Below are 13586 nucleotides of genomic sequence, written 5' to 3'. Positions count from 1 at the left end.
CTGTCGGAGATAAAAATATGATACATTCTTGCCGTATTCACCCTCTTTGCTCCCCAGCATTCTTTCGTCAGTTGTAATCCCCACAGTCTTTTCAGTTAAGCTTTAACACTGCAGAACTGGAATAAAAATAGGCTGTTTAGAGCAGCAGGAATATGATAATCCAAGGCAGTCAGCCTTAAGGATATGCAGATCCATAACATGAGCCAAGCGCTAACGTATTTGCTAGGGTGTTTACCTTGAGCAGCCCCTTAATAGTCAAAGAAACGTTAGCTAAATGTTTCTCGCTTCTTAGATGCCACAGGCAAAGTAAAATGTGCAGCTGCTGCGCATCATCTGAGGTGAAGTAGTTTAAGGGCTTAGAAATCTGAGCAAGCAAGTTGCGGTAACATCAGTGTCTTGGGTAATTTTGAGCTAAGATAGACAGCAAAGTACAGCACTAGTTTCTGCATGCTTTTTAGGTGAGGAGAAAGTGTTTTCTACCTCTAAATTTACTGTAAAGAAAAGGAATCACCATGGTTGATATGAAAGCTGAGCATGCTAAATGGGCATTAAGCTTACGGTGGGTAGCTCAAAGCATGTTAAAAAAATTAACTCTGGAAGTATGCCTGTATGCCTTAGCAGTCAACTGAAGCCCAAATATTTCAAGCTGGAAAAAAGTATTTGCTGTCTTTTTAGATGAATTATTTAAGCCCAAGGTTTTTCTTAAGAGTCTTGTTTAAAGCTTTAGTCCATACTAAATGAAAATTTAGTAGGAACAAAACTGTAGGCAGTTTCAGTAAAAGGTTGATAACCCATAGCCAGTACTCTAATACAAGAGGTTCCTTTGGAGCTGTCTTGGACTCCTGAGAGTCTAAGCGCAAACGTGAAAGAAATAGCTGTGTCCATCCGCTGCCTTGTCGGTCCGGAGTTGCCGTGTAATTGCAAAATATTGTCCATTGTGTAGAAACCCTCCATGCAGCATGGTTACTCAAGGAACGAGTTTTCCTGGTCTAGCCTTTCGGAGAACATGAATTAAATTTTGTGTTTGTTTTTGGTTTATGGTGTTCATGGAAAAACAGGGAACTAGCCAATGGTTGGAAGAGGATTTGTTTAGTTTTCTTTTGTTTGTAATCTGTGGGTGCTGGGGCAATGTCCTGGTTGAACACTGCAGTTACAGTGAACTGGAGGGACCCATTACTGACAGACATTTGCCTAGATGCATTTTTTAAAAATCCCCAGTCATGGATAGTCCATAGTCTTCCACAGGCAATCCCGTGTGCTGCTTCACAGTTCTTTCCTTTACAAAACTTCATACTATCTAAAGTAAACCTCTCGCTATAATTCTAGCCAGCTTTGGCCACCACTAGACTTTATGTGTTTTGAGGACTGCTACCATGTCTCCCCTCAGTTCTTCAGACTAAACTCTGTCATTCGGTTTAGTCCTTCATCATAGCTCATGACATGTAACCACGTGGCCATCTTTGTCCCTTGGGTGTTTTGTTTGGTGTGTCCTGGGTCTGCTTTGAAGGGTTCTGCCCATAGCTAGATACTGTAGTGGCACAGAAGTCTCAGTATTGCTGGCTGGAATAGAAAACCTGTGATGTAATTTACATATATGATGCCCGTATTTACAAATCTTATGTAACTTGATGACACCAGTATGATACTTTCAGGTTTTATCTCTGAAGTGCACAGGCCCTTCATTAAAGCTCAGATCCTGAGACCACAGGATATGAAACATTTGGATGTTTTTGAGGAGGGAGGGAAACAATGGCCTCCCTGCTGGGCATCAGTGACAGCTTCTGCTGCCATCTCTAGAGGGATTGTGGCCATTTTGCACAGAGAAAGAACAATATATTTTAGAAAAGACTGCCACGTGTACACCAGAGCTTGCTCTTCCAAGATTTTCCTGAAACTATAAATAATTAAAAAGCTTATGTTATCTTCTAAATAGCTCAAACCGTTGCTTTTAAGGAACACTACTGTGTTGTAGCAGGCTATTTGGGCTGTCTTACTTAACAGCACTTCTGGGCTTCAACAGTGATAGAGAAGTAAGTGCTTCCGACTTGCCCCAGAAGAGATAATTTCTTTAGAAATGAGATTTTTAACAAAGCACATGAATCCAAAGAGACTGGGAAGGATCATACAGTTAGTTGAAGTGGGGGTACAAAACCACCCAGTTTTTGTAAGATGAACAAGATTGGCCCAAAAGGGACCAATTCTGTATGGTACAGGTCAATATGGAATATAAGGTCATAAATAAAATGCTTCCTAAATTGCCCTTATTAAAGAAGGGATAAGTTTGGAATCTGGCCGCAGAAATGTAGTGGAAATAAGAGAGGAGGGACAAGCTGGTGATGTGTTGCTTTGCAACATTGCCTGTAATCACTCATCTTGGGGACCATTTCAAACTCCGCAGGTGTGTAGGGTTAACATGACAAAATGTGCTCTCTGTTACAAAATGCTGCTCCTGTCAGGCAGCAGAAAAGATACAGTTGAGAGCTTTATTTCCCAGTTTTGCTTACAGAAGTGGTGTAAGGAAAGTTGCATGTAAATAGCGTTGGGGGTTTTTGGTGGGTCTTTTTGTGTGGTGTTTTTTGGGGGGTTGGGAATTTTGGGTTTTTTTCTGGTTGGTTTTGGGTTTGTGGGTTTTGGGTTTGTTTTTTTTTTTTTTTTTTTTTTTTTTTTTGACTGGTGATTGTTCTAAAGGTAGCTGCTCTTATTAGCTTGATACTACTCCTCTCTGCTGGAACAAGAAGTGAAAGTAGGATTTGGAATGCATAAAAGCAACAGGATCCGACTGACAGGTTTTATTTACTGATGAAAAAGGCTAATTCCAGTATCCTATTTTCTACTGAGGCTTGCTAGCAGACCATGCTATTTGTGTTAAGCTAGTCAAAGAGATTACTTGTTTGTTAATATTTTTTTTTTTTTTTTTTTTTTGCAACCTTTTACTGTAAGGTCATCCTAATTCTGTAATCATAACATTCAGATTGTATTCCAAAGGTAAATGTTTTATAGTACACTCATTAAATGTAGAAGCTGAGCTTGTCTGAATTTCTGACTAACTATCTTGTGTTTTACTTTTTTCAGGTTTTCGCAAAAATGATGAAATGAAGGCTATGGAAGTATTGCCAATTTTAAAGGAAAAAGTTGCATATCTTTCAGGTACAGTTATTTTCTTCTGTTCTGGGATGCATAACTGTGTTGTCAGTCACATGTAAAATGGTATTTTAAACACTTTAAATAACATTACAAAAGTCATGGAAAGCTAAGGTATCACTTATTCCAGTTGAATATCCCAAACCAAACGTGAGCATTGTGAAAGGATCTGTAATAAAGATGATACATGTTTTGTTCCATGTGGAACATACTGCTTGTTGTTGTCCTAGTCGTGTCCTTTCCCCCCTGCATATCCAATAGCATTATTTAGAACAACCTAGAACAACCTACTGTACCATAGTCATATTCCTTCTCTTATTTCTGGTGGTTCTGCTGGAGAGTTTTAGAGAGATGGCTTTGTTACTGGCCCATCTGAGGCACTGGAGAAATATCTGTGTTGCAGAGGTGAAGTTTCAGTGACTATCTTTTGAAGCACACTTAATATGTTCATGGTAAAATGAGTTAGCATCTAATTTTAGCTATCTCCAGCACACACCTTGAAGTTGGTTGGTTACTTAACAAGGAATAGCAGAGGATTTAAAAGTGGAGTTTAGAAGAATGAATATCATAACATATTCTACAACTTGTTAAGTAACTTTACTTGATGGAATGATGGCTGAGGTGCTTATTCTTGTGAACTGCATTTTGGTGTGACTTTCTGAAGTACTTCCAAATCTGTTGGTACTAAACATCATTCTTTTTGCCATAATCTTAGTGTCAAATGATTTAGAGGACAGTCTCATATTTGAAAGGAGGGGGTTTTTTTGATAAATATTTGTCAAGAACTCCAAAAATAAAGCTCTTATCTGTAAATATTAAAACGTACAAAATGATCCCTGAAATTGCACTCTTCAGAGATTTGCTGTGCATGGATGCTGATGCTTGCAGGTACAGTGTGTAGTTCACAGTACTTCATCCTTTCCACTCTGCTGAGTCAAGTAGAGATGTAAAGCAAAAAAGATGTTGGGTGGTTTTGTTTTTTTTTTTTAAGGAAGGTCCTGGCAACTGTAATGAATGATATAACAGAGTGCCCAGAGCGGATTTCCCTGGTAGTGTGGGAACTCCTGATTCTTCTGCTTATGAATTGTAGTGCTGATGAAGGCTTGCTTAAAACTGTATTTTCAGAGGGAAAGAAGAGGAGAAAATGGAGTTAAGCACAATATTTCAATCCCTCATTACTCTCTTTTGGACCTTGCTTTATGGCACTTAATGGAAATGTAGTCAGTTACCATTCAAAAACCTCTGAATTTCCAGGTTGTCCAGAACTTAGTTTAGACCCCTTAGAAGGGATCTGAAAGATGATAGGTGTTCTCTAATGTTAATTTATAAGCATATGGCATTCTCAAAGGCACTAATTCAATGAAAGTGAAGTGGGCCAAATGAAAGCTGAAGATAAATTTAAGGGGAGATGATGGATTATGAACCAGAGCAGATGAGGTACAGGCCGGAAGACGTGGTTGCCAACTTGCCTGTGTGAAGGTAGCAATTTCTGACAGAAAAATGGAGCAAACAGCTGTAGGCAGCAAGACTGTCCAGAACTGATCTGCCAAAATCTGTAGTTTCACATTTCCATTGCAGGTGGAGCTCAAATGAAATGAGATACATTAGTAGTGCAAGTGATTTTAAAAAAACAAACAACCCACAACAAACCAAACAAACAATCCCCCACCCCCCAGTAAAACTTCCACAACCACTAGGGCTTAACCATTGCTAGTTATGCTAGTCCTGAGGGAACTGGGGTTGTTTAGCCTGGAGAAGAGGAGGCTGAGGGGAGACCTTATCGCTCTCTACAACTACCTGAAAGGAGGTTGTAGTGAGGTGGGTGTTGGTCTCTTCTCCCAAGTAACTAGCGATAGGACAAGAGGAAATGGCCTCAAGCTGTGCCAGGGGAGGTTTAGACTGGATATTAGGGAAAATTTCTTCACGGAAAGGGTAGTCAAGCATTGGAACAGGCTGCCCAGAGGGGTGGTGGAGTCACCATCCCTGGAAGTGTTCAAAAAAAAGGCAGACGTGGCACTTTGGGACATGGTTTAGTCTAGTCTCCCCTTGATTGGTTTAGTGTGGACTTGGTAACGTTAGGTTAATGGTTGGACTGGATGATCATAAAGGTCTTTTCCAACCTAAACAATTCTATGATTCTATGACTGTGGAACTAGAACTGTCAAGCTGGGAACACAAAGGTAAGGAAGACTGTTGGATTACTGACTTAGATACTTTCAATGTGCCTTTTTTTTTTTTTTCCCCCTCCTTTATTCAGAAGTGCAACTTTTACTCAAGTACTTGGTTTTAATATTTGTAAGTACAGTAACTGGTTAAGGTCTGTACAGGTAGGACAGATTTATTGGGCATATCTCTACTAAAACTCTATCTAAAGATAACTAAGTTATCTCTACTAAAAACTCTAATAGTCCCATTAAGCCTAAGGCATCCACAAACATCACAATAACTTTTGTATTTTGTTCTCCCTCATTTATATTGGAATTCTGGTAGAGTTGTTGCAACATGTTCATTGTTGATTGTCAAGTACCTTCTCAAGTAGACATAAAGTATGACAATCAACGGCGCAAAGAAATGGTTCCTTTTTGTAGAGCAGGAAAGTTACACAAGTAACAGTCTGAAAAAAAAGTCATGGAGTGTTTGAGATCCTGAGTTCACTTCCCCAGTCTTTTCTCTGCCTTGCTCTGCTGAGACCTTCCTTCTCCAAGTTAAATAAGTATGGGCTGTATAGCAGTATATTCATCTTTGTGTTCTTAAGAATACTAAGGACACTGATCTTTCCACAATGCTGACCTTCTTAAGCACTTCTTGAGACCAGCTTATTGTGAGATGGACATATAAGGGTGAGCCATCTTGTGGAGAGACCTGGACAGGCTGGAAGAATGGGCTAGCAAGAACAGTATGAAGTTTAACAGAGGCAAGCGTAGAGTCCACCTGGGTTGGAATAACCAAAGAGCCCAGTACAGGCTAGGGTCTGTGTGGCTAGGGAGCAGCCTTGCTGAAAAGGACCCAGGGGTCCTGGTGGACAAAAAGCTGAACATAAGTCAGCACGGTGCTGCTGCAGCAACAAAGGCAAATCAGATTCTGGGCAGCATCCACGGGGTCATTACTAGCAGAGGTAGAGATGTGATTATCCCACTCCACTCAGTGCTTTTCAGGCCACACCTGGAGTACTGCGTCTACTTCTGGTCCCCACAATTAAAGAAAAATGCAAGCAGACTCAAGAGGGGCCATGAAGATGATCAAAGGGCTGGAGAACCTGCCCTATGAGGAAAGACTGAAGGGTTTAGGTCTTTTCTCCCTGAAGAAGAGAAGGCTCAGGGGTTACCTTATCACAGTATTCCAGTACTTAAAGGGCAGCTACAACGAGAATGGAGGCGCTCTCTTCACAAGGAGCTACATGGAGATGACAAGGGGCAACAACTATTTGTACCATAGGTATCTCCTAAGCCATTCTTGAGATGATGTTTTGATCCAATCAGAAATCTTGGTGTTTTAATCAAGCTAAAGCTATTGGTAACAGATACCTCCCACTGAGGTACCACTTTTACCCCAAGTGTACTATGTTGTGATTAAAGTGTATTTATGAGAGTTTCCCTTTTCTCCTCCAACAGGTACCTTTTTGATCTGTGTTAGCCTGAGTTAGGCTGTAATTCTATATTGCTTGTTTCAGGCTTTGCTTTTCATTTATTCCTTTCATTTGTTTTCAGGTGGATACATTTAACGGATCTACTCAACATAATTTCTTTTTCTTTGCACAGTCTGAGTACTTCATTGCTTTGAAAAAACTATTACAGTAGTTGCTTTTCCTCTGCCACAAATCACAGTAGATCTGATGTGATTCACTTTTGCTTTCTCCTCCATCATTACAATCCAATTTAGGCCCCTTTATTTTTTACTTCCTTATAATTTAGTGTATCTGAAGATGTATTTAGATGGAAGAGAATTCCTTCTCCTTGCCTCTGTTATCTGTAGCACCAGCTAGGATAGTCTTTTAAAAACAATTTAAAAAGAAGGTGAGTTTAGAACTAAATTTTGTACAACAAACAATGTACAAATGAGGACTATGGTGCAGATATGGGCTTGATACAATTTGTGTGTTCCTTGCATATCTTAATATGTTAGTGTAGCTGTGATGCTCAAACTGTTAAAGAAAGGTAAAGTTAATGATTCGATGACAGCTGGAGTGAGGAGAGATGTAGTATCTGAGAATTCAATTCTGAAACAGATCTTGAAGCAGGTATTTTTTTGCTAGGGTGGGGAAAAAAGGAAAAGTACAGAAGAACAAACACTTCTGTGAAGTATTGTGAAGTACATCTTGCTGTATGTAGGTTGATAACTGCAAAGTCGCAAAGCTCACCAAGCTAGCCTGAATTCTGGTATCTGTACATATTGATTCTGGAATAAATTCTGTATTGGAAGTACTTGTCCTTCATGAAACCAGTCTGACAGACTGGACTGCTTTATCTTGTATTGGTCAAAGTAACAAAATGACTTGATGTGTACAATGCAGATGCTTGGGTGCAGCTTCCCTGTGAATCCTGTGTTGTTTTTCTAAATTTGCCAACAGAGTGGTTCTCAAACAACAACAAAAGGGGGGTGGGGGGTGGGTTAAGGGAAGAATCATAGAATAGAATCATAGAATCGTTTAGGTTGGAAAAGACCTTTAAGATCATCCAGTCCAACCATTAACCTACACTACCAAGTCCGCTCTAAACCAATCAAGGGGAGACTAGACTAAACCATGTCCCAAAGTGCCACATCTACTCATTTTTTGAACACTTCCAGGGATGGGGACTCCACCACCTCTCTGGGCAGCCTGTTCCAATGCTTGACTACCCTTTCCGTGAAGAAATTTTTCCTAATTTCCAACCTAAACCTCCCCTGGCGCAGCTTGAGCCCATTTCCTCTTGTCCTATCGCTAGTTACTTGGGAGAAGAGACCAACACCCACCTCACTACAACCTCCTTTCAGGTAGTTGTAGAGAGCGATAAGGTCTCCCCTCAGCCTCCTCTTCTCCAGGCTAAAGAACCCCAGTTCCCTCAGCCGCTCCTCATAAGGCCTGTGCTCCAGATCCTTCACCAGCCTTGTTGCCCTTCTCTGAACACGCTCCAGCACCTCAATGTCTTTCTTGTACTGAGAAGCTTCCTTGAACTGATTTTAACTGAACTGGGAAATAATCTGCTTGAATGTTGGGTGTCACACCACCTGAAATAGAAAAGCCTCCTAGAGATGTAACCATGAAGTCTTGGATGCAATTTTTTTGTTAAGTTTAAACTGAAGTCTGTTGAAGTACAGATAATCTTACATCTCTACACATACTTACATGAAGAGAGCATTTTCTTACAAGGTGCAATTGTCTTGGTTTCATATGAGGAAATAGCACCAGATAACTTGTCCTGCTTTTCAAACATGCCATAAGAGCCCACTGTTTAGCTTTACCTAAGTACTTTGAAATTAGGTAAAAAGGCATTCCCTGAAACAACTGCACTACTCAGCTGCTGGATTTTGGTGCCATTTGGAGATCATTGACAAGACTGCTGTGGTGTCAAGTGGTGTGCACTAGACAGAGGTGATTCATGTTGGGTGATTCATGTGAGTTGATCAGCGACTCATATGACACATCTTGACATAAACAGAGATAATATCTCAGTAGTGTGAGGGATTTATATAAAAGGAAGGGGGTAAAAATGGAAGTCTCACTGATGGAAGTAGTAGCTTAATATGTTTTTGTTAAACCAAGACATATAGGGGGTTGAGTTGGATAAAGACTATTGTGAGACAGGAAATTCCCACCTGATGCCTCATACATTGTTGCTTTTAACATTCCTGTTTGTGTGAGACACAGGAGCATCAGGAACAAAGGAAATATGAGTTATTTATTGGAAAAGGCCTAAGAAAGCTTTCAGTATAGCTGATGGAAAAAACCAAGTCTTAGGGACTTTTTTGCTTAATATTAAGCAATGTTGGTACCTGGTTTAAGACTGGATAGTGAAATTCTTTTCACCAAAAAACAAGGCTGTATTAGTTTCTTCATTACTCATCTAGACCTGAAATTTGTGTGACAGATTTTGTCTCATAACATACAAAAATTTCAGGATATGATTTATCAGAAATGTAAGCACCATACTTTAAAAATAGGTTTTCTCTGTGGTGTATGTGGAGCTGGGAGCCAAGTGAAGTGACATTGAAAATGATATAAAGAATATGAGTTTCTGTCCTCTGCCGTGTTGGAAAATCGCATGATACAGGAGTTGCTGCGTGGGAAAGGCCCGCAGGACTGATCTGAGGTGACTGTGTGTAACATAGCATTTGTTTAAAACGCTTAGAGAGTGTTCAAGACAATTCAGCATATGCTCTTCCCTGCTAGCTGCTGCTTTTTAAGGAAGAATTCCTACCCTGAGCAATCGAGCACTTTTTCGGGAGGGTTGGAATCAGGAGCGTTTACCAGTTGAAACGTCAGTTTTGAAGATCTGTAGCTGATGGCCTGTGCAGCACTGAGGAGAGCATTAAGGGCTGCAGCAGACTTTCAGCTAAGTTTGGTAGCTTTGGAGCCCAGTGATCAGTCTGGAGCTGAGTGGAGGCCTGGGCTGTTAGACTGTCAGTCTTGTCATTTATTCTTCCTCTCTCTTGTGGCTTCTGTCTTGTTTTTATCCTGTCACTTGCTATGTAGAAATCCTCAAAGCTCTCTGCTTGGCAAGTGGGTCAGGATGGTCAAGACCAGACTTGCTTTCCTCCATTAGAATGAGACAACTCAGTTGTTTTTAATCTCATGTCCCCCTTAAGAGGGTCATGGAAGAGAAGAATATGAATTTTCTTTTAAGTTTAGGTTTCTGGCCTCGCAGCTTGACAAAAATTCAAAGCTGCTTTTGCGTCTTCTGAGTTTCATTTGGTGCCTCACAGGGAACATGTCCAGTGCAGACAGTCCCTGGTGACCTTTACAGCTAGGCTTAGTGTCTCTATCAAGCACATGGAAGCTGTTTTGGGGAGGATAGTGATGAATTTTTGAGTGGCTGGTTTTATTCATTTCCTTTTGGCCTTCCTTTCTAAAGGATTTTTTAAAAACTTTGTTTAGTAACATGAATTTACAATGAGGAGCTGATTTACGATGAGAAATCATTCAGGACAGAGGATAGTGGTTTTCTGTGTTTCCATGGGACAGGAGAAAACAGTTCACACATCTGTGGTTGAGAACATATATGTGAAAATTAGCTTGTAAGAATGTGTCTGTGCTATTACACAAGTGTTGACAAAGACAGCCTACTGACTTGAATCTAGCATTTAGGAATAGTAACATTTTGTTGTCACTAGCAAGGGGTTGGATATAAAATTGCATTTTAATGCTCAACTGCAGGAAGTCTGTACAATTTAACGAATGAGGTGAATGCATTTAAGTGGAACCACTCAAAGTCAGATTTTTTGCCTTACATATTAAGTGGATTCAGAATTTCCTGCATTGCTAACAAAATTAAAAACCATAAACTGACAATTCAGAATCTGCACGTCACAACAGGGTAAAAATATAAATTAAATGCTTAAATAGTATCCATCTACTCATCTAGTCTATGCATTGGGTGTGAAATACTGTACACCTAAACTCTGTGCTAGTAATGAAGTTAATGCCGAGTATCCTCTAAATACTTGCCTACAAAGTAGCATAACTCTATATTTAAACTTAATCTATATAATTGCTGATTCGAAAGTTCAATACATAACAAAGCACCATTGCTGAAGATGTTATGCTGCCAGTCAAACTTGAGTGTGACTAATGTGTAAGTGTAATGCTATGGTTATTCTTTGTTTCATTTTTTTTGACAGATGCTTCCTCATTGTAGGAATTGTGACAATATGCTGATTGATACTCCCAAAATTCAATTTTAAGCTGGTCTCTAAATTGCAGTGTTGGCATTTAACTTGAAATCACTTCTTTTTTTAAGTGGATATTCATAAAACAGTGTAGGATTTAGGTTTTCCAAAAGTATTCTGGAGGTTAGTTTTACAAACAAGAATGGTGTTATGCTGTGGGGTCTTTTAACACGTTTAATTTTTCAGGTGGCAGAGATAAGCGTGGAGGTCCCATTCTAACATTTCCAGCTCGTAGTAATCATGATAGAATACGGCAAGAAGACCTTAGAAGACTAATTTCATACCTAGCGTGTATTCCTAGGTAAGTGATGGTCACTCGATAAGCTCTGAAGCTGTAAAACAAAATAAATGGATTATGTTGCAGTACAACCACAAGCTAGGAGATTGAAATGATTAAGAAAATGAGCAAATTCATACCGAGTTCTGTCAGTTAGTATTTTCAAACTGCTTTTTGGAAAAGATCTAAATAATTACTCTGCCTTGTAGAAGGAGGGCTGTTGGCATAATGGCTGGTGTGTGTTAGCTGGAAATAGTTTGTGTCTTGGAAATGGCACTGCCATGCCATGTTGCTGTCACTGTGTTGAAGGATGCAAGTACAACTCAAAGGCTTTCAGTACATCAATAATTAGAAACGTGCTGGTCATCATTCACAATATGCCTTGTGTGGACTGAGGTCAGCACAACACTCCTAACTGTTATTTGTATTAGATAAGTTTTAGTGTCCTGATATAGCACAGGAATAACCAGGAGAGAAATATGTAAAATTGCTTGTACAGGTCTTGGATAAACCTGTGGAGAGATCTGTGAAAGTACTGATATTATTGTATTATCAACAATTTAAGCTATGAATTACAATGTGCTATTTAAATAAATTGGGAGAAGTCGAATCCAGCGCTAGTGTGTGTGTGTGTGTGTGTGTGTATATATATATACGCCCCCCCATATATATATATATATAAAGTTATATATATGTAAAAAAGTTTGTTCACATAGAACTTTTTTCCTAGTAGTAACTGAATCGGGGACAAAAATGATTGTAAGACCCTGACTTTAGGTCCATCTCAGAATCTGCCAGCATTTGGTGCAGTCTGGAACAATGCTGACTGTGCCTGAATGTGTTTGCCTATGACCTCAAGGAGCAGTTGTCATTACAGTTGAAAAAAAATCCCTTGGACAATATCTCTGAATGCAATATCTTCCGTATTTCTGTACTGTGTTAATTTATAGGCAGTCTTTGTTGCACCTGATGTAATCAGATGTCAGTTTCAGATTGACAAAAGTGCTTTCATAAAAATAACTTCAGGACATCTAGTTGAGAGTGTGTATGGCCTTCCTTACGAGCAGCTGTTGGAACTTCAATTATTGTGGTCTTTATTTCATTTTGAAGTGTAGGAGTGTTTAGTACTTTTTTTTTTTTTTTTAAAGTTAACTAGGGGATTTTGGGGAGGTAGAGGAAGGAGGATGGGAAGAAGGCTTGAGATTTTTCTGTCTGAAATAATTTGACTTCATATTTGAATGTTTGAGATGTATTCTAGCCCTCTAGAGCTTCAAGTTACTAGAGAAGTCAGTAGATAAATATGTATCAAAATATGCCCAAGAGACTTTTCTAGAGATAATCTGGCAAAATACAGTGGTCCTCTGGCAAAATATGTATGTTAGTTTAGCATCAATAGATTTAAAATGAAAAGAAAGTTACTGCAGGTTTTATATCTCTGTAAGCATGGCAAAACTTTGAGAGTAAAGGGAGCTTTATTAAAAGCAAGACTCATTTTCATACAAGTTATGTTTTAGGGACTGATCATGCAACTCTTGCTAATTAAGAAGTCCCAGTTGGTACAAATAGCTCTGAACATTTGGTATGTCTATTAGTTATTGCAGTACTGTTACTCTACGTAGCTGAAGATTCAGAGGTATCAGTTGTTTGGCAAGAGATCTAAACACTTAAGGTGATTCAGTCTCACAATTTTACTGATTTAACAATTTATCTGGTTTAACAATATTGCTAAACTTAAGTCATCAATGCTGACTGGACCAGGTATTAGTTAGTTAAGGTTTACCTAGCAGATGACCTTGGCTGACTAAAAGCCTCCTAGAACAATTTTTGATCCTTGGCCAAAAGGGATTCATCTTTTGTCAGATGATGGGGCCACATGATGGGAAGACACGTCTGCATTGTATCACATGATGAGGGGCCACTTTGTACACCCCAGTAGATGTGTGCCTAGTGAATTAGTGGCAAGCACTCCTCCTCACGCAGTGCCCAGTTTGTGTGGTAGGATAGGGATGGACTGAGCAGCACTCATAATAGCATGCAGCCTTTCAATAATGGGTGTATCTTTAAAACAGTAGTTGTTTTTGCCCTTTAATCCTGTGACACTGTTAGAAAACATGTTCACCATGGTCAGAAAATTGTACGTTGTAGCCTACATGTATTCCATGCTAGTCAATTTTAATGTATTTTCCTGCTACCATTGCCATTTTTGGCATTCCTATGGGCAGGTGGGACAGCCAGCATTTATCTTGATAAACTCTTTTTTTAAATGGTGGATTGGTTTTAGGGTTTTTTTGGGTTTTTTTAAACC

At 39.4% G+C, this 13586-nt stretch overlaps 1 protein-coding gene across 1 annotated transcript in view; it reads left to right on the top strand.

Moving 5' to 3' along the window:
• Positions 1 to 13586, top strand: part of TRIO (trio Rho guanine nucleotide exchange factor) — a 264384-nt gene that overhangs the window by 81038 nt on the left and 169760 nt on the right. The window contains exons 2-3 of the mRNA XM_075706194.1: positions 3073 to 3147; positions 11191 to 11305. Of these exons, the coding sequence (XP_075562309.1) occupies positions 3073 to 3147; positions 11191 to 11305 (190 nt within the window). The remainder of the gene's footprint in view (positions 1 to 3072; positions 3148 to 11190; positions 11306 to 13586) is intronic.

This window comes from Pelecanus crispus, chromosome 2 (genome assembly GCF_030463565.1).
Source record: "Pelecanus crispus isolate bPelCri1 chromosome 2, bPelCri1.pri, whole genome shotgun sequence".
Taxonomy (NCBI): Eukaryota; Metazoa; Chordata; class Aves; order Pelecaniformes; family Pelecanidae; genus Pelecanus; species Pelecanus crispus.
This window is presented reverse-complemented; position numbering and strand designations above follow the sequence as displayed.